The following is a 22,148-nucleotide window of genomic DNA, read 5'->3' on the forward strand; positions in this document are numbered from 1 at the left end:
GGACTGTTCCCATGAGGCACAGGGTCAGACTGATTCGCATATAGCCATGTCTGAACTGGGGTGGCAGAGTGGGCTAAAGAACGGTGATGGATCAAACTCAGATCTTTTGACTGGGTGTGAGTGTTTGATTGGTTCAGATGCTCCGTCCATCACAACCCCCTTTTGTACCGCTTTGGCCGCCATAAGTGTGGCAGGGTATGCTCAGACGTGAGTCCCTTGTCACTTTGCCACTGGATTCAAGCAAGCCGGGCTGAATACGGCTGGAATGCCAGAAACCGGTCCTCGGAAGCTTGTTTCCGGTCCAGGGAAGGCATGGCTTGGCAGTTCGGGCTTGACTGTTCCCATGAGGCACAGGGTCAGACTGATTTGCATATAGCCATGTCTGAACTGGGGTGGCAGAGTGGGCTAAAGAACGGTGATGGATCAAACCCAGATCTTTTGACTGGGTGTGAGTGTTTGATTGGTTCAGATGCTCCGTCCATCACCACCCCCTTTTGGACCACTTTGGCCGCCATAAGTGTGGCAGGGTATGCTCAGACGTGAGTCCCTTGCTCACTTTGCCACTGGATTCAAGCAAGCCGGGCTGAAGACGGCTGGAATGCCAGAAACCGGTCCTCGGAAGCTTGTTTCCGGTCCAGGGAAGGCATGGCTTGGCAGTTCGGGCTGGACTGTTCATATGAGGCACGGGGTCAGACTGATTTGCATATAGCCATGTCTGAACTGGGGTGGCAGAGTGGGCTAAAGAACGGTGATGGATCAAACCCAGATCTTTTAACTGGGTATGAGTGTTTGATTGGTTCAGATGCTCCGTCCATCACCACCCCCTTTTGTACCGCTTTGGCTGCCATAAGTGTGGCAGGGTATGCTCAGACGTGAGTCCCTTGCTCACTTTGCCACTGGATTCAAGCAAGCCGGGCTGAAGACGGCTGGAATGCCAGAAACCGGTCCTCGGAAGCTTGTTTCCGGTCCAGGGAAGGCATGGCTTGGCAGTTCGGGCTGGACTGTTCCCATGAGGCACAGGGTTAGACTGATTTGCATATGGCCATGTCTGAACGGGGGTGGCAGAGTGGGCTAAAGAACGGTGATGGATCAAACCCAGATCTTTTGACTGGGTGTGAGTGTTTGATTGGTTCAGATGCTCCGTCCATCATCACCCCCTTTTGTACCGCTTTGGCCACCATAAGTGTGGCAGGGTATGCTCAGACGTGAGTCCCTTGCTCACTTTGCCACTGGATTCAAGCAAACCGGGCTGAAGACGGCTGGAATGGCAGAAACCGGTCCTCGGAAGCTTGTTTCCGGTCCAGGGAAGGCATGGCTTGGCAGTTCCGGCTGGACTGTTCCCATGAGGCACAGGGTCAGACTGATTTGCATATAGCCATGTCTGAACTGGGGTGGCAGAGTGGGCTAAAGAACGGTGATGGATCAAACCCAGATCTTTTGACTGGGTGTGAGTGTTTGATTGGTTCAGATGCTCCGTCCATCACCACCCACTTTTGTACCAGGGTGACCACCTGACCATAATTTTCACGGATAGTCCAGAAATTAACCCTAGTGTCTGTTGTCTGAGACTGATGTTTTAATGGGCAGTATTTGTCTATTATTTTAGCCATTGAGCCAACAGTTGAGATGGTTCAGCTGAAGGGGAAGGGAAGAGGTCTCCTGTGCTGTGATCTCGAAGGTGGGGCGGAGAGCTGAACAAAAAACAAGCCTTCTTGCCAGTGTGCCTGCTGCCTGAAAGAAATGTAAATGTGTGCAAGTGTTTAATCTGCAAATGTAAGGGCCACTTGGTAGATGTTATAGGTGTTAATTGAAGGAGTCACTTGAAGCTTCCTGAAGACAAAGATTTTTTTCTGTTTTGAGAGCTATTGTAAGGGAGTTCTAAGCTGAGCTGTGGAGTGCATGCTTTTAATGCAGTTATACAAATGTTTACACTGGGTAAAATCAGCATATTACTGAAATCTATACTTTGGAAGCACCTTTTTTGTCTTTAGCCCAAATTTATTTGGACATTTTGTATCAGCCTATCTTATACTGTGTGTAATGCAAGTTTAAAATAAATACTTACACAGTCACAATGCTTTCTGCGGCATGCATGGACCTCCTAGCACTAAAAATATACAAGTCACTTTCAACTGCTGCACCAGACAAGATTCAGTTCTATGGGTCTCTGGCTGGACACACAGACATCTGCAAGCTATTGCATTAACCAATAGAGGTTTCGTAGTCCATTTCTCCATGATTAGTTTAACTTGCATTTATTTCTCATTTATGGAGTATGCTATTTTTAATGTAGCTACCTGATATTGAAAAATCAACAAACCATATAATATTTTGTTCTTTTTAGCACATCTTTGACTCTGCCTCCGTGCTCACTGACTCCTATTGCACTCAGGATCACAGTAGCCACACTTTTTAGAGCACTTAGACCACTGGATTGAATAGCTATATAATGTCTGAACAAGCCAGTGATATATGCATGCAGTATCCTGCCTCCCTTACATTCACTGTGTACCTTTTTTTTTATACTGTGTCAGATTGGCCTGTGTTCTATATTTATTTAGCACAGTTTACTGCTCATCTAATGGAATTTTATAAAAACCCTTTTCTCTGGTATTAAAGGGGATGAGAAAAACAAATTAGTCTAGTCAGTTGCTTAATTGCACTTTGTGTTACCAGGAAACCTCAGTTAAATTTCCAGATTACCCTTATGACTAAATTGAAAATATGCCAAATCAATTTGCTAAAAAGGGTCTACTTGATAGTTGCATTTCAGAGTACTAACAAGTAAATCAGTTCAAGATAACCAGGTACAAAAGCCTCACTTTTATGTGCTTTAATAGACTGTAATGTTCCACCACACATAACAATAATACTGGCCATGATGTAAGGGACACCAGATAATTGGTTCACTTTGTTCACTCATGGGGTTGTCAGGAGGGAAGATTTGTTTTCAAGTTCATGTTTGGAAACTTTCATTTCAAATAAATGTCAATACAATGTTGTGATTCAATGTACTACATTGAAACACTTCCAAATGTTGCAGGAACACTTGCTATATTTTTTAATATTTATCATGTTCTTACATTTTGTTTGTATGTAATTTACATTCCAAATATGTTGTTGAGTCTGCATGTTGTTTTGCACTAAGGGATGAGCCAGATCACTGGTTCGGCATTGGCTCTCCTCCAGAGCCATTTTAAGACCTGGACAAAGTGGGCAATTGCCCAGGGTGCTATCTTCAAGGGTTGCGGCTCCTTCTTGGCCTACACAAGCACAAGCAATGGTCCATTGCACCAGCAGAGTTTGCCAGGTGGGTATGTGCTGCTTGTTAAACCAATTGACAGTACCTCTTCTGTTTATAGCCCCACTCCTGAGACTACTCTCCAGGTATGCAACATTTTCTGATACTTATAAAGGGAGCATCTTATCTGATTTTAGGAATTGTGCCCCTTTGTTCTGCTCTTCCTTGTTTGTCTGGATCCTAGCAACAACTCTTTTAGTCGTTTACTGAGGTTCTCCCATCTGACCTTGACTTCATCTTGCTCTTTAATTCTCTTTGCCTGGTGGTCCTGGCTCCCAGTTCTGAGATAAATGTAGGACGCCTGACGCACAGTTTAATACAGCAGATGAGCCTTTTCGATGCTGTTTACTACCAACAAGTTGTGGGTTCCTCACACCCTGACATTAGGTGTGAGACTGTCACACACACAATCTGCACTACCTCATTAAGCTTTTAGGCTTAATGTCTGGTAAATGGTGAGGGAAACCAGGTGTCTTTTTTCAACTTGTCTAAAATAGCAGAAGGTGAAAATGTCACTTTCCTTAATCTTTCCCAAATCTTTTGAAATGGGTTTTAAAATGTTTAGAAATATTCTCAAAATATTGCTGTTGCTTTCTCTCCGAGAACAATTGGGTAGATTTTGGTAACGGTGATGCCCTTAACATTTACTATTGAACAAGGACATAATGTGCCATCTGAATATAGCATACCTAGAGGAAACCACATTGTTTGTATGTTTCTGGCCCTGCTCTACAATGAGCACTGATACATGCAGCACACTTCTGCAGCTTGTGGTCATTTTTGATGCTCATCACTTGCTGTGAGATGCATTAGGTGAGACTATGATTGGTGACTGACTGTAGCCCCGGCCATGAAGTCCTGGAATGCTACTAGCGTTTGTTGGCCCCAGACAATGTAATGGGATTATTAGAAAGGCTGCTGTGAAGTGATGCATTGGCTTGCCCGTTGAAGAGAGAGTGACCACTCTGCTGACTGGCACAGAAACTCCTCTATGCTGTGGGGCAGAAGTACAACGTATTTTACCAGTTGCAAATGGGCCATAAGGCCATTTGCGACTGTTAAAAGATTTTCAAATGCACCAACCCCAGGAACGTCAATTCACCAAAATGCCAGTGGTAACGGAAGTGTCATCACATGCCATTTACCTTTATTTTCACTCACACATGCTTACACACACACACACACATTCACACACACATACATTTGCTTTCACATAAACAGACACACTCTCATCCGCAAGTATGCACACAACATCTAAATAAAACATTTTTACTTACCTTATATACCAGGGAGGGTCATTTTTCATCTGCTTGTAATCCATTTTTTATAATATTAACTTTGTCCATGTGTCGGACGGCCCCCTGGCCGTCCAATGTCACGTGGGCATGTGCGTTGAACGTACGGGGGCCGTCCGATCTGTGCACACATAAAATTTGCACACACCGCGGTGGAATGTCTGCCGTGGTGAAGCAGCTAATAGTGAAAAATCTAATCAGTCTTCACCCAGCGCCCAATGGGAACAGTCCAGCCCGAACGGCCAGGTCCATCAACTTTTGTTTTTGCATTTGCCACCCCGAGTGGAACGGGTATGCTCAGATGTGAGTCCCGTGCTCTCCATGCCACTGGAATCAAGCCTTCCATGGGGCACAGGGTCAAGACTGATTAGCATATTGCTGGGTTCAAACTGAAATGGCATGGTGCACAAAAGAATTATGGATTTAGGCCGAGATATTTGTTCTGGGGTGAATGTATGACATTGTTCTGCATTCTGTCCATCAACTGTTGTTTTTGCTCTTGAGTTCCTAGCACTGATTTGGCCACCTATGAGGGCAGGGTTGCAAAAGCAGTGTCAGGGGTCACAAGGGTCAAGCCAGGGGTTGTAGCTGAAACCCATGGTGACCACTAAATGACATCCATGACCACTCCTAATTTTTGAGTCAGTATCCTGTTCCCAACTCGCAAATAGGGTTTGTGAGTCGCTATTAGGAAGGGGTGTGGAAAGGGCGTCCCATCTTAATAGCAAGTCACACTGGTATTTATGATTGCTTTGCGACTGGGAATGTGGTTGCAAAACATTCACGGATTTCCACCAATTTCAAATTGGGGTAAGCCATTCACAAAGGGGAAGGGGACCCTTTCCCCTTTGTGTATGGCAGTGACAAACTTTTTTCCAGAGCAGGCAGTGGTCCCACGGACCACTTCACTGGCCACTCTTAAAAAATTAAAAGAAACCTTTTCATTATTCTTTTTGAAATGCATCCTGTTTTCCGTTAAGGAAAATGGGCTGCATTTTAAAAAAACTGTTTTTATTTAAAAAGCAGCCAGAGGCGTGGTGGTCTGCTGACGCCAGCAGCCACCATACCTGTGAGTGCTGGCCATTTCCAATGGGTCACAAATGATGACCTGCTTAATGAACATTAATGAGGCAGGTCCCTTGTGACCCATTTGGGAATTGCAAACAGTGTCTGAGACACTGTTGTATGTCAGATTTTGCAAATCACAAATTGCGAGTGGCTAAAAATTGCAATTTGTGAGTCGTAAATCCTGACTGACGTCACCTACCATGGCTCACCTTACCATGATGATTTTTAAAATACAGTTTATTTTGGAACTAACTTGCTGTGGTTGCTTCTCAGAAATCCTGTTCCATGGATCATCAGTATAGTTTTGACACGTCTCATTTTCCTCTACAAATGCCATTCTCTAATCTCCTTACACGCAGACCGCCAATGGGAAGACTTCCAATTTGGCTCATATCTGCTGTACAAAAATGGTCTGGCTACGGATTTTCAGAAAGCTGTCATTGCTCTTGCGTCAGAATGCACAAATAAATGATTTCCGCTCTTTGAAGTCATCTTTGTTGACTGCATCAATTTATTAAGTTCGGTGGGAAATTGTGAATCAGTTTTCTTCTCTATGCGAAGGTTCATTAGCGAGACGAAGGTCTTTATAAACCTTGCACCCTCAAGCTGGCTATAGTTCCATCATTTTTATATGCAGGGCTCGTCACGTCTAAGGCAGCAGCACTGAGGATGTATTGTTAGATAAAAACGTCTGCAGTGAGCACACGAGGAGCTTTGCATCAGCAGTCAGCATAAAGAGCGCATGAATTTATCAACAATATTTTTAAAACAAAACTATGCATCTATGTAACTTATTGTTTTTATTACCACTGTTGAGATAAAACTACGAGTTAAATTTCAAATCGATGCAAATGAGATCGTTGTTATAATGATTTTCAAATTTGGATTTTTGAACTCTGGTAACTCGTGTTTATGACACCTCGTACAGCCTCTTGCAAAGGAGTTCGTCCCGGATTAATTCCGTTGTGAGTGTGTGTGTCTGCCTCTGTGTGGGCTTAGACACGTGTGTGTGTGTGTGTGCGTGTGTGTGTGTGCGCGTGTGCGCGCGCACTTTGCATGCACCTGTGCACCCCACTTTGTGATGGTAAGTCATTTTATTATATAAAGAAGCAGACAATACTTACGGTTCCATTGTGCAAAAAAAGGGCCACACTTGTATCCCTTTTCTGATTCTCACTGTGAGTGTATTCTCATTGGCCAGATATTAGGTCATCGCATCCAAAATTGGCGCTAAAACAAGCCCATACCTATTTCTCTTGTCAATATGTTCATATTGTGTTTAATACATTCTCTTAAACGCAGAATATGTGAGTAGATACACAATCCTGGGGGCTCTGGGACATCAACCCTCCCACCCCCCAAATTGGCAATTCAGAGAATCAATGCCAGTGCTCCAGTGGTTTCCGCGGCAACAGTCATGCCGGCTGGGCCTCCACCAATCAAGTGAGGGATGAGGGAGCCTGAAACTGTCCCCAGTGGGGATCAGTGTCCTAGATAAAGAGTCACACAGAGGCGGATTTCCTTCGCAGTCGCTGCCTTATTTCTCTGGCTGGAGCGGCTCGTCAGGAAGATGTCTCAGCCAACTGGAGGCGCCCCCTATGAACACCGTCCCTGGCTCCACCTGTTCACCGCCTTCTCTGTGCTGTCGCTGACTGTTGAGACAGGTACTAAAGATTTTTGATTACTGAAAGGTCTGTGGGTTGGTATACTGTAATTACTAGTCGAATGGGGTATCACTGGGTAATGCGGTCTAAGAGTGTGAAATGCAGCCATCAATATATGCCAATTGCTTCCCTCAACTGGCAAAGCAGCCTCTATGGTGCCCATCCTCCTGACTGAGGTGGAACTGACATTTGTCAATTTCCCACCATGACTTATCCATCTTAGTCCAATAAGATGTGAGCTAGAAGGTTCAAGTCATTAAATGGAGGACCAGTTATTCAGGCAGAGTTAACCTGGGGCATCCAGTCAGAGTGAGAGGAAGGAAGTCCAAAGGCGTGAGGATTTTTTTTAAATATAAATATTTGTATATATTTGTTGTTCACAAAGTAGACACGCTCTGATGTTGAAGTACTCTGCAAGCAAATAATCCCATTACCCACGACAAACCTGCTGCAACTTGTGTATACGTTTTTTTTGGTTTGTGTAGGTGCGGTAGAGTTCAAAATGGATATACATGTACTTTGTGAATTGAGCATTTTTGGGAGGTGCTTCCTGACGAAGAATATTTGTAGTTAATTCTTTGAATTGCAGATGGCAGGCTCCAGCTGCAGTCCCACTGACAGGGAATCCGCGAACTTGGCCCCGCCTCCGGGAAATGATTATTAAGGGCTTTTTGCTCTCAGAATGTTGAAGCTTACATGTGCAGGATGCTTTAACTTTGTAATGTGCAAGGGCCAATGGATACAATTATCCAGGCGTAGACTGTGACAGCGCACCCTATTACAGTCAATGCACTGTGCAGAGTTAGTGCAGGTACGAACCCATGCCTGACAGTGGAAGGTGGTCCGGCCCGCCTTTTGGTGCAGATACAAACCTCGCCTTATTTTGAAAGCAGCGCGTAGATCCCCCTGCAGATGGTACAGTGAGGGACAGCGCTCATCTGCAGCAGAATGCCTGGAGGGTCACTGGGCAACCTTTCATTGCCAGCTTGAAACTCCTTCTCTTGCACTGCTGACTATGCACCATCTCTATGTGTATCAGTGCACCTCGTTACAGCTTCTCTGCCATTACACTTGCATCTGTAATATGGCAGGGGTGCAAGGTCAAAGAGTTCCTTCCCTTACAGGGTGTCATACCCCCCTGCACCTTCTTGTGATCACAGTTTGTTCCGGTGGAGCGGGTGCAATGGCATAGGGTTCCTTCATTTAGTGTGCCATACCCCCACGCACCTTCTTGTGATCAGTTTGCACCGGTGGAGGGGGTGCAATGGCAAAGAGTTCCTTCACTTACAGGGTGCCATACCCCCATGCTCCTTGTGATCACAGTTTGCGCCGGTGTCAAGGGTGCAATGGCATAGGGTTCTTTCATTTACAGTGTGTCATACCCCCACGCACCTTCTTGTGATCACAGTTTGTTTCAGTAGAGCAGGTGCAATGGCAAAGAGTTCCTTCACTTTCAGGGTGCCATACCCCCATGTACCTTCTTGTGATCACAGTTTGCACCGGTGGAGCGGGTGCAATGGCAAAGAGTTATTTCACTTACAGGGTGTCATAACCCCATGCACCTTCTTGTGATCACCGTTTGCACCGGTGCCACGGGTGCAATGGCAAAGAGTTCCTTCACTTACAGCGTGCCATACCCCCATGCACATTCTTGTGATCACAGTTTGTTCCGGTGGAGCAGGTGCAATGGCATAGGGTTCCTTCATTTACAGTGTGCCATACCCCAAGCACCTTCTTGTGATCACAGTTTGCACCGGTGGCAGGGTTGCAAAAGCATAGGGTTCCTTCATTTAGTGTGTCATACCCCCACGCACCTTCTTGTGATCACAGTTTGCATCGGTGGCAGGGGTACAAAGGCACAGGGTTCCTTCATTTAGTGTGTCATACCCCCATGCACCTTCTTGTGATCACAGTTTGTTCCAGTGGAGCGGTTGCAATGGCATAGGGTTCCTTCATTTACAGTGTGCCATACCCCCATGCACCTTCTTGTGATCATAGTTTGCACAGGTGTCAAGGGTGCAATGGCATAGGGTTCCTTCATTTAGTGTGTCATACCCCCACGCACCTTCTTGTGATCACATTTTGTTCCAGTGGAGCGGTTGCAATGGCATAGGGTTCCTTCATTTAGTGTGTCATACCCCCATGCACCTTCTTGTGATCACAGTTTGTTCCAGTGGAGCGGTTGCAATGGCATAGGGTTCCTTCATTTACAGTGTGCCATACCCCCATGCACCTTCTTGTGATCATAGTTTGCACAGGTGTCAAGGGTGCAATGGCATAGGGTTCCTTCATTTAGTGTGTCATACCCCCACGCACCATCTTGTGATCACATTTTGTTCCAGTGGAGCGGTTGCAATGGCATAGGGTTCCTTCATTTAGTGTGTCATATCCCCATGCACCTTCTTGTGATTACAGTTTGTTCCAGTGGAGCGGTTGCAATGGCATAGGGTTCCTTCATTTACAGTGTGCCATACCCCCATGCACCTTCTTGTGATCACAGTTTGCACCGGTGGCAGGGGTGCAAAGGCATAGGGTTCCTTTATTTACAGTGTGTCATACCCCCATGCACCTTCTTGTGATCACAGTTTGTTCCAGTGGAGCGGTTGCAATGGCATAGGGTTCCTTCATTTACAGTGTGCCATACCCCCATGCACCTTCTTGTGATCACAGTTTGCACCGGTGGAGCGGGTGCAATGGCAAAGAGTTCCTTCACTTACAGGGTGCCATACCCCCATGCACCTTCTTGTGATCACAGTTTGCACCGGTGTCAAGGGTGCAATGGCCAAGAGTTCCTTCAATTACAGGGTGCCATACCCCCATGCACCTTCTTGTGATCACAGTTTGCCACGGTGACAGGGGTGCAATGGCATAGGGTTCCTTCATTTACAGGGTGTCATACCCCAATGCACCTTCTTGTGATCACTGTTTGTTCCGGTGGAGCAGGTGCAATGGCATAGGGTTCCTTCATTTAGTGTGTCAAACCCCCATGCACCTTCTTGTGATCACCGTTTGCACCGGTGCTACGGGTGCAATGGCAAAGAGTTCCTTCACTTACAGCGTGCCATACCCCCATGCACATTCTTGTGATCACAGTTTGTTCCGGTGGAGCAGGTGCAATGGCATAGGGTTCCTTCATTTACAGTGTGCCATACCCCAAGCACCTTCTTGTGATCACAGTTTGCACCGGTGGCAGGGGTGCAATGGCATAGGGTTCCTTCATTTAGTGTGTCATACCCCCATGCACCTTCTTGTGATCACAGTTTGCACCGGTGTCAAGGGTGCAATGGAATAGGGTTCCTTCATTTACAGTGTGCCATACCCCCACGCACCTTCTTGTGATCTCAGTTTGCATCGGTGGCAGGGGCACAAAGGCACAGGGTTCCTTCATTTAGTTTGTCATACCCCCATGCACCTTCTTGTGATCACAGTTTGCGCCGGTGTCAAGGGTGCAATGGCATAGGGTTCTTTCATTTACAGTGTGTCATACCCCCACGCACCTTCTTGTGATCACAGTTTGTTTCAGTAGAGCAGGTGCAATGGCAAAGAGTTCCTTCACTTGCAGGGTGCCATACCCCCATGTACCTTCTTGTGATCACAGTTTGCACCGGTGGAGCGGGTGCAATGGCAAAGAGTTATTTCACTTACAGGGTGTCATAACCCCATGCACCTTCTTGTGATCACAGTTTGCACCGGTGGCAGGGTTGCAAAAGCATAGGGTTCCTTCATTTAGTGTGTCATACCCCCATGCACCTTCTTGTGATCACAGTTTGTTCCAGTGGAGCGGTTGCAATGGCATAGGGTTCCTTCATTTACAGTGTGCCATACCCCCATGCACCTTCTTGTGATCAAAGTTTGCACAGGTGTCAAGGGTGCAATGGCATAGGGTTCCTTCATTTAGTGTGTCATACCCCCACGCACCTTCTTGTGATCACAGTTTGCACCGGTGGAGCGGGTGCAATATCAAAGAGTTCCTTCACTTACAGGGTGCCATACCCCCATGCACCTTCTTGTGATCACAGTTTGCACCGGTGTCAAGGGTGCAATGGCAAAGAGTTCCTTCAATTACAGGGTGCCATACCCCCATGCACCTTCTTGTGATCACAGTTTGCCACGGTGACAGGGGTGCAATGGCATAGGGTTCCTTCATTTACAGGGTGTCATACCCCAATGCACCTTCTTGTGATCACTGTTTGTTCCGGTGGAGCAGGTGCAATGGCATAGGGTTCCTTCATTTAGTGTGTCAAACCCCCATGCACCTTCTTGTGATCACCGTTTGCACCTGTGCCGCGGGTGCAATGGCAAAGAGTTCCTTCACTTACAGCGTGCCATACCCCCATGCACATTCTTGTGATCACAGTTTGTTCCGGTGGAGCAGGTGCAATGGCATAGGGTTCCTTCATTTACAGTGTGCCATACCCCAAGCACCTTCTTGTGATCACAGTTTGCACCGGTGGCAGGGGTGCAAAGGCATAGGGTTCCTTCATTTAGTGTGTCATACCCCCATGCACCTTCTTGTGATCACAGTTTGCACCGGTGTCAAGGGTACAATGGAATAGGGTTCCTTCATTTACAGTGTGCCATACCCCCACGCACCTTCTTGTGATCACAGTTTGCATCGGTGGCAGGGGTACAAAGGCACAGGGTTCCTTCATTTAGTGTGTCATACCCCCATGCACCTTCTTGTGATCACAGTTTGCGCCGGTGTCAAGGGTGCAATGGCATAGGGTTCTTTCATTTACAGTGTGTCATACCCCCACGCACCTTCTTGTGATCACAGTTTGTTTCAGAAGAGCAGGTGCAATGGCAAAGAGTTCCTTCACTTTCAGGGTGCCATACCCCCATGTACCTTCTTGTGATCACAATTTGCACCGGTGGAGCGGGTGCAATGGCAAAAAGTTCCTTCACTTACAGGGTGTCATAACCCCATGCACCTTCTTGTGATCACAGTTTGCACCGGTGGCAGGGTTGCAAAAGCATAGGGTTCCTTCATTTAGTGTGTCATACCCCCATGCACCTTCTTGTGATCACAGTTTGTTCCAGTGGAGCGGTTGCAATGGCATAGGGTTCCTTCATTTACAGTGTGCCATACCCCCATGCACCTTCTTGTGATCACAGTTTGCACAGGTGTCAAGGGTGCAATGGCATAGGGTTCCTTCATTTAGTGTGTCATACCCCCACGCACCTTCTTGTGATCACAGTTTGCACTGGTGGAGCGGGTGCAATGTCAAATAGTTCCTTCACTTACAGGGTGCCATACCCCCATGCACCTTCTTGTGATCACAGTTTGCACCGGTGTCAAGGGTGCAATGGCAAAGAGTTCCTTCAATTACAGGGTGCCATACCCCCATGCACCTTCTTATGATCACAGTTTGCCACGGTGACAGGGGTGCAATGGCATAGGGTTCCTTCATTTACAGGGTGTCATACCCCAATGCACCTTCTTGTGATCACTGTTCGTTCTGGTGGAGCAGGTGCAATGGCATAGGGTTCCTTCATTTAGTGTGTCAAACCCCCATGCACCTTCTTGTGATCACCGTTTGCACCGGTGGCGCGGGTGCAATGGCAAAGAGTTCCTTCACTTACAGCGTGCCATACCCCCATGCACCTTCTTGTGATCACAGTTTGTTCCGGTGGAGCAGGTGCAATGGCATAGGGTTCCTTCATTTACAGTGTGCCATACCCCCACGCACCTTCTTGTGATCACAGTTTGCACCGGTATCAAGGGTGCAATGGAATAGGGTTCCTTCATTTACAGTGTGCCATACCCCCACGCACCTTCTTGTGATCACAGTTTGCATCGGTGGCAGGGGTGCAAAGGCATAGGGTTCCTTCATTTACAGGGTGTCATACCACTATGCATCTTCTTGTGATCACAGTTTGTTCCAGTGGAGCGGTGGCAATGGCATAGGGTTCTTTCATTTACAGTGTGTCATACCCCCATGTACCTTCTAGTGATCACAGTTTGCACCGGTGGAGCGGGTGCAATGGCAAAGAGTTCCTTCACTTTCAGGGTGTCATACCCCCATGCACCTTCTTGTAATCACAGTTTGCACCGGTGGCAGGGGTGCAAAGGCATAGGGTTCCTTCATTTACAGTGTGCCATACCCCCACGCACCTTCTTGTGATCACAGTTTGTTTCAGTGGAGCGGTTGCAATTGCATAGGGTTCCTTCATTTAGTGTGTCATATCCCCATGCACCTTCTTGTGATTACAGTTTGCACCGGTGGAGCGGGTGCAATGGCAAAGAGTCCCTTCACTTACAGGGTGTCATACCCCCATGCACCTTCTTGTGATCACAGTTTGCACCGGTGGCAGGGGTGCAAAGGCATAGGGTTCCTTCTTTTACAGGGTGTCACACCACCATGCATCTTCTTGTGATCACAGTTTGTTCCAGTGGAGCGGTTGCAATGGCATAGGGTTCTTTCATTTACAGTGTGTCATACCCCCACGCACCTTCTTGTGATCACAGTTTGTTTCAGTAGAGTGGGTGCAATGGCGAAGAGTTCCTTCACTTGCATGGTGCCATACCCCCATGTACCTTCTAGTGATCACAGTTTGCACCGGTGTAGCGGGTGCAATGGCAAAGAGTTCCTTCACTTACAGGGTGTCATACCCCCATGTACCTTCTTGTGATCACAGTTTGCACCGGTGGCAGGGGTGCAAAGGCATAGGGTTCCTTCATTTACAGTGTGCCATACCCCCACGCACCTTCTTGTGATCACAGTTTGTTTCAGTGGAGCGGTTGCAATTGCATAGGGTTCCTTCATTTAGTGTGTCATATCCCCATGCACCTTCTTGTGATTACAGTTTGCAGCGGTGGAGCGGGTGCAATGGCAAAGAGTCCTTTCACTTACAGGGTTTCATACCCCCAGGCACCTTCTTGTGATCACAGTTTGCACTGGTGGCAGAGGTGCAACGGCATAGGGTTCCTTCACTTACAGGGTGTCATACCCCCATGCACCTTCTTGTGATCACAGTTTGCCCCGGTGACAGGCGTGCAATGGCATAGGGTTCCTTCATTTACACGGTGTCATACCCCCATGCACCTTCTTGTGATCACAGTTTGGCTGGTGCAGTCTATATTACAGAAGGGGCCCTCTGTAATACCACACACAAATCATGCCCCTTGAGGCACTATCTTTAGCAGACCCTGGTGCACTGCTGCATGTTTCACTGCTATTAAGAATGAATGTGTATTCTTGGTGCCTTCAGACCAGGGGTTTCTATGCAGATTCTGGTCAGCATGAAAGCCTCTATAATAGCACAGAAGTTACACATAGGTTGTATGTCAGTATACCTTTGACAAAAATATTGGCCGACATTAATATCATGTCCTAAATATTGTTTACAAAAATACCATCCCGTTGTGTGTAGCTCTTTTTGTTGCTATTTTAGCTCTGTTTTTGATCACTGCTCTAAGTCGAATTTGGTGTCGAGAAGAGAGCTCAATCACCAATTAAGGCTGTTAGTGGTGACAGAATTTGCTGCTGCTGTTGATTCTAGATGAGGTTCTTTAAGGGGCTAAAATAGAAATTCGGTTTCCTTCCTGTTGAGAAGCAGGTAGTGCTTCGACAACTAGCCCTGGACTTCAGATAAAATTGAAGTTCTGGGTTGTGGACCTGTTGGGGTGTAGGGGGTGTTCAGCAGCACATTGGTGTTTTATGATGCCAGCTTGCCACTTGCCAGTCTTTGCTCCAAAAAGCTCAAGGTGTAATTTACAGAGCATGAGGGGAGGACTGATGCAAGGGAAGTCAATATGGCAACAGGAGAGAGCGGGAAGAACTTTTTCATTTTCACTAAATGGGGGAGGCAAGGAAGGAAAAATAGAAGCAACTGTGTCTCTCCCCTGGATGCAAATCAGATCGTTATAGCAATAATAGGACCCCGTATATGATTGCCCCGAATGCTGCCTACCCGTCAAGCAGCCCTAGCAGAATGCCATGTCATTGTCCATCAGTAGTTACGTGAACATTTCTGTCTACTGTCTTGTGTCCGATTCCTATTTCCTTTAAGACGTTATCGTCAGGGATGCTCATTATATTTTTTTCAGATGTCTTTGTCATGAAACATTAGATTGTGGTGGGACCGTTGTAGTTGAGGTTGGGCCAAGCAGGATGTATAAGTAGAGCAGCTATATAGCCCCCTACACTGAACCTGCAGGACATGTCTCCTTGGAAAATGGATGAATGGATCATCTTCGTACAAAATTATTTATTTCAAGCCAAAGACAACAAACCAAGAACACTGCAGTATGCTGCGTTTCAGGCCAAAGATTACTGCAACAGCATTCTCCCCTAAAATGTCTGAGCCAAACTTACAATTGAAAGTTAAAGTGCAGACGACACGTTGTTGTATAAATCCACCAATGATTGCATGGCATGTACATTTCTAAGACTATAGGCAAAGGATGTAAATCAAGCAGCAAATTCTAATCATTTCTCCCCTTGCTCCCAAGACGTCATTATGTATCTAGACATAGCGAAAGTCAAATCAGGGCCGGCTCCAGGGCAGTGCGATCGGTGCGACCGCACCGGGCGTTGACTTGGGGTAGAGGCGTAATAAAAAAAAAAAATGTACATTATCATTTTAAAAGCACAAGCTGCTGCGTTCCTGGTCTCCAGCAATTTTCAGACATCAATTAAAATGTCAAGTTAACTCCGGTGATTAGTTGTCTTTCTGGAGAGAGACCGGAGGTTTAAACCAATACAAAAGGGGCCCCCTGTGGAAGATAAGGGCAGACGTCAGGGGAAAATCACACTACTGCAAGAGAAAAAGTCCACCCAGGCGGATCAGGTAATGGCCCATAAAGAGTCCAATATTTTCAATACCCAACATGGAACTCACCAAGGAGCGGCAGAACGATCACACGGTACAATGAATTTCAGAAATGAATGTACAAAATCTTTATTTTCTTTTTATCATATTTTGTTTACACACATTTTAATCAAAATATTTCATACCATAGTACATTGATAGATTAATTCATAAAATATGCATCAATAAATATACAATACAAACACCCCACATCACCTCTCAACATACACACACATCCTTCTCTTTCAGTCACATCCAAACATTCACTGATCTGCCAAGCACTATATATACATTCCTCAACGTAATCCCCAGAGTGACAACAAGAATAGGATCCTGTGGAATCTTCGTAGTAGACTGCCAGACAGTCCAAGTTGATAAAGCAGGACCCAAGAAACACGTAGTGCCAACGCGCGATTCGGTGCAGGGCCCGGGTCTACGGGCGCACCTTCATCAGGGCTCTTACGCCGAGGGAGTGGGGAGGACACAACACATTAGAAATAACCCGTGGTCAATCTGTTATAAACAAAAAATTGAATTTAGAATCAGCAACCTCATGAACTGTTCAATAATTCTCTGGGAAGGCGAACGCGGAGGAAGAACGCCCTGCGAACACGTAACAAACCCGCTTTGGCGATGGAACTTATCATGGCTCCAGAAAGCGTTTAGTAACTTGATCACCGATACTTGAATGGATCATCCACATAGAAATCATACTGACAAATCCTTGATGTACAATACTAGAGGCTTAAAGTATTATTGCTTAAAGGCTCTGCTATAATTATTGACTCGTGCAAATACACACCGTTCACCATACCATACTATTGCCTTGAAAAAGCCCGCGGAGGGCGAAACGCGTGTCGGCTGTGACGATGTGGCAAGAAAGGAATCAATAATAAAGAATACTGAATACAAATGGACATTGTACTTATCTAATATTTTTGTGGACCACAAGGACATTGGAATTATTGGACTGTTGTGGCTGAATGCCAATTGGATAAAAGTAACGAGTAGGGATGTGCACTGGTATTTTTCACAAACTGTTCAATAATTATCCAAAGTTATACTTCATATATACAAGATCCAATATAGGGCCTCGTACTTTTCATAAGGTCCACAGATTTGGGTGACATTTTACGCAAATTTCATTCGATTAAATATACATATATAGTTCCACATTATATGAACTCTTATATATAACATTTTGTCATGAGGCATCGCTCCACACTGGTGAGCTCCAATGTTGCTAGAAAAGATACTAAGATAATAAATTGAATTGAAGAACGTGTAATACATACACTAGTAGGAATCCCTAGAAGCATGAAATATCAGACATCTCATATAGCACAAATCATACCAACACCATCTTGCTCAAATATTCGAGTGGTCAAAGGGCAACATTCAAGAAAAAGGGGGAAGAGACCATTCTTCAAAAGAACATATAATTAACTCAATTTTCAATTAGCTCATTTTACCTCTGCCACTAGTTCCTGGGTCAGGATATCGCCGCTGTATAATCGACTATCGATATCACAAGCCCAATAGAAATGGCGTTAGAAACGAACTGATCCGGTTGGAACCTGGTAGGGATTAGGCAAGAATGGAAACGTTTCCACAGAGTTCGATAAATGCAAAGATATAAACCTTCACTAAGAAGTCGCCTGCAGACAGTCTTTCTCAAGGAACTTACCCGCTGTGAAAGTTTCTTTTACAGAGCGTTCTTCAAAGATCTCACATTGAAATTAGCTTCATATTTCAGGCGGCCTCATAAATATGGTTGCCTAAACAAAATGTGCATCAGTAAGTCATACCTCTTGGTGTACAGTAAGCCAGATTAAAAAGATCATTCAACGTAATGGAAGGTCAGCGTGCTAGACTTCAGAAAGTTACGAAGTCGCCTAATTCTTCATTTTATTTAAAAAAGGCAAAACAACAACGGTATGACCAGTCAGACTTCAGAGAAAGGCAGCTGTTTAATTAGGCTAGCTCTACAATCGACTAAATAAATAAGTCGAATAAAACATACCATTAGATTAACGCCGCAGAGAATACTCGCAATTTCAGGCAGTCGGTAACGGAGACTTAGCCGAATTTTCGCATATGGCTCTAACTCCCACGTGTTCTACAAATGATAAAAGGAACACGAAGGACAGATTAAGACAAAGGAACTATGTACGATTTCCACCGATATCCTACGCACACAGGTCATTAAGTTACATAACATCAGCCACACAGTGACCCGAAGTTACGTGACAGAAGGACTAGATCTGTGAAAGGGGGACCCCCCATAACAGCGTACTGCCTTCAAGAGGCCGTATTTACTTTAATTACAAAAAAGGGGGAGTTTTATCCACCGACAATAAACGCACCTTTCTTACCAGAAGTCAGAAAGCGGAGGTAAAACTCTCCTATCGAGATCGGGTCCTCGCGGGTTTCAAACGACCTCAGCTCGCGTCTTCCCGCCGTTTAAAAAGGTTGCGGACCCGCCCCTAATCTTTAAATTGAATTACCTGGCCCGCCCCTCTCTTATATACAGAGGGATATGCTGTAAATTTCTGTTTGCGTATGGTGCTTATGTGGGGAAGAGCAAAATCTTGAGTAGTTTTCTGAAGATAAGGTGGTTGTCGGTGGACCTTATGTTGGGGGGTAAAGAGTTCCATAGTTTGGCTGCTTGAACAGAGAAGGATGTGCCACCCATGTTTCTTTTCTTGTATGGTGGGATTTTGAGGCGAGATGCTCCTTTAGAGCGGATGTTCCTTTGTTGAATGTGTTTGAGGATTTTATTCCTGATGAAGAGTGGTCCTATTCCATGTATTGCTTTTGGGTGATACAAAGCAGCTTGAACATGGATCTTCTGGCAACCGGTAGCCAATGCAGGGCTTTCAAGGGGAAATGTGGTCTCGAGGTTTGATATGCAAGAGTAGTCTGGCAGCCGAATTCTGAATCCGTTGTATTCTTTTCATCAGCCTGCGGCCCGTGCAGGGAGTTACGGTGGGGCAGGAAGGCGGGGAGGAGGAGGGGCAGGGTGGTGGGTGCTAAAAGCCGGAATATGGATAATTGCATGTAAGTAAACAATTTGATTTATAAAACGAATTTCGTAGCGTGCCCTGCATCGCAAAATGCGATGCAGTGCACGCTACGAAATTCGTTTTATTAATAAAATTATTTACTTACCTGCAATTATCCATATGCCGGTTTTTAGCACCCCCCACCCTGCCCCTCCCACTCACCGCCTTCCTGCCCCACCATAACTTCCTGCACGGGCCGCGGCTGCTTTTCATGGTCGTTAAAGGTGATCCGTGGTAGAGGCTATTGGCGTAATCGAGTTTGGACAGAACAAGGGAGATGATAGCTTGGACCTTGTGTGGAAATCACAAATGAGGGAAAATTTGTTGCAGCGTTTTTATAGTAGCAAAGCTTGATCTTGCTAGTTTATCCACTTGGGCATTCATTGACAGCTTGGAGTCCATGGTCAATCCGAGGTTTCTTACTTCCTTCGATACTTTAGACAGTGATCCCAGTTCATCAGGCCATGCGGCAAGCGAGTTGTAATTTTTCCAATCGCCAAACGCGAGTATTTCAGTTTTTAAAGCATTCAATTTGAGATGGCTTCAAGTCATACACTGATCCACGGCTCTAAGACAGCTGAAAATTGGTGATTTTCCAATGTCTTTGGGACATTCCAGTTGAAGGAGTATTTGCGCGTCATCTGCATAGTTGTAGCACGTGAGGTGAAATGTATTGATCAGTACTGGTAATGACTTTATGTAGATGTTGAAAAGCATGAGCGAGATAGAACCTTGAGGGACCTCTGCCTTTGTGGAGTACGGTTTGGGCGAGAAAGGTGGGGTATGGAGGAGCGAAAGTCTAGCCCAAGAGACAGACACAGAACAATTAGCACAAATATCGATTAAACAAGCTGGGCTTAATTTATTCTTTTATGTCAGATTGAGTTGCTGATGAAGGTTTTGACAAGGGATACAGGTGGTGTGTGCATGGAGAGCGAGCTGGCCTCATGGAGGCGACGATTATGTGTAAATCGTTATAGGGGAGATGGGACGTTGAGGTACAGTAGAGTTATTTTGTGGTAAATCATTTCAGGTCCTCCTTGTCGTGGATAGGGCTAATGGTAGAATATGTTCCCTCCCAGGAAGTAGCCTAACAAGCCTCTGGCTCTGCCCCAGCCTTATCCGGCATTCATGTGCACTGGCCTTTTAACAATCATTTCCACATAGTCCACTTTTCTTCCCTGAAATGTAGCCCAACCAATACAGTGTTGTGTGCAATTGTGAAATCTTATTGAAAGACATTGGCCCGTTCATTAAATACGACTTTATGCCTCCCTTTAAATACCTGTTTATTCACTTTACTGATCCGTCATAATATTCGGGAGGTCTCGGAGTTTCTGACATTCAGTGCAGATCACTCCTTCATTTTTTCCCCTGATTCTCTAGAGAGGCCTCTGTTCCCTGCTTGTGCTGTGCCAGGCGTGCTCTAAAGCCGAGGCAGAGCCCCATGAAGAATGCCAGTGGAGGGGGTGGGGGCCTTTCAGCCTGGCTTCCTGCCTGAGGACACTTCTATTCAGCTGGCCGAAAGCTTTGATTGCATTAGTCTGCTGGAACGGGCACGATTGTGTGCAGTCACTTACCCCATAGTAATGAGGCATTAGCTGAATGCACGGCCCTCAGCTGTGAATACAGAGTGGATGCTAAGATTTTCCATGTTTTTATTTTGAGGTAAAAAAAATATTTTTTAAATATTCGATGCCCTCAACAATCTGCCGCACAATTGCAAAAGTGATTCCAGACCCTCCAAGCCACTCCCTTGTTCTGCATCTTGCTCAGCAGGTTAATGTTCCTGTAGCAGAGTTCTGCTCGCTGACAAGAATAATACTAGAAGAGGCTTTCCTGGCGTTTTTTCGTTCCTAGACAACACTGACTGCACTTGGGTGTCTGGGGGGTGTAGCGGTATGTGATTGAATGGATGACTTGGTGATTGTACTAGAGAGCAAGCTCGTCCATGGACCCAGTCTTCAGAAAGTTAAACGAATAAGCCATTTCAATTTTCATCTTTGTTTTTTGGCTTTCACATGGTAGCTTACCACCGCCACACAAAATGAATTTCATGCATAAAACAGTTTGTGTTGCATTGAGTTTAATATGTATAATAAAGACTGCTCATCAGAAGTCCTTATAGGTACGTTTATTAGAAGGCAAACGACCTATCGTGAAGCTTGTCTGGCAGGAATATTCCCCAGTGCAGTCCCAACCGCCAACTATGGAATCCCAAGACCCCAACATTCCACAAATACGAGAAGAGATTAGTTTTAGGGCAAGAGAAAGATATCAGAGGGAAGGATGAAAAGGGCGGGAAAAGTAAAATATTGAAGAGATGAAGGACTAGAGAAAAGGGATAGAGATAAGGGACAAAAAGCCAATATAACTGGCAAATTGTGGTATAAATAGCGTTGTGTTTTAAGATAATGTACCCTGGCATCAAATATTCAGAGACTCACCTATTTACATTTCCAGCACCAAAGCCTCATTGTCCTTAGAACGATTCCTTGACAAGGACACACAAGCAATTAGACAGTCGTGCAAAATAATGGAATTTATTATCAGTGGCCCAGAGTGCAATTTTGGACACTTAAGAACATTTTTGGACTCCTCTTTCAGTTGAATACTATTGTCTTTCAAAAATATATCTGTGAACTTGTACATGGGATTTTTACTACTTAGAATACGAATTATTTGTTCTATTAAGAACACTGCACTTGAATTTCAAAATAATGTTCATGTGCTTTATAAATAATTCACATGCAAAAAATGAATTTTTTGCACTTCACAAATATTCCATGAATTTATAATGTGCACTTTCATTCAGTGTAATTTGTTTTAAAAGTGTTCTGAGCATTTAATGTAAAATATTTTGCACTTTAAATGGATGTTGAACACCTTTGATTGGAATTTCTTCACAAAAATAATTTGATGTGCGTCAGATCCAATTCTG

At 45.3% G+C, this 22,148-nt stretch overlaps 1 protein-coding gene across 1 annotated transcript in view; it reads left to right on the top strand.

Annotated features, from left to right (window-relative positions):
• Positions 1–7,228: 7,228 nt before the first annotated feature.
• The window catches only part of BTBD17 (BTB domain containing 17), a 73,571-nt gene continuing 58,651 nt past the window's right edge, over positions 7,229–22,148 (top strand). Inside the window, exon 1 of the mRNA XM_078650777.1 lies at positions 7,229–7,328. Within this exon, the coding sequence (XP_078506903.1) occupies positions 7,235–7,328 (94 nt within the window). The 5' untranslated portion in view covers positions 7,229–7,234. The remainder of the gene's footprint in view (positions 7,329–22,148) is intronic.

The sequence above is a fragment of the Lissotriton helveticus genome, chromosome 7 (genome assembly GCF_964261635.1).
Source record: "Lissotriton helveticus chromosome 7, aLisHel1.1, whole genome shotgun sequence".
Classification (NCBI taxonomy): domain Eukaryota; kingdom Metazoa; phylum Chordata; class Amphibia; order Caudata; family Salamandridae; genus Lissotriton; species Lissotriton helveticus.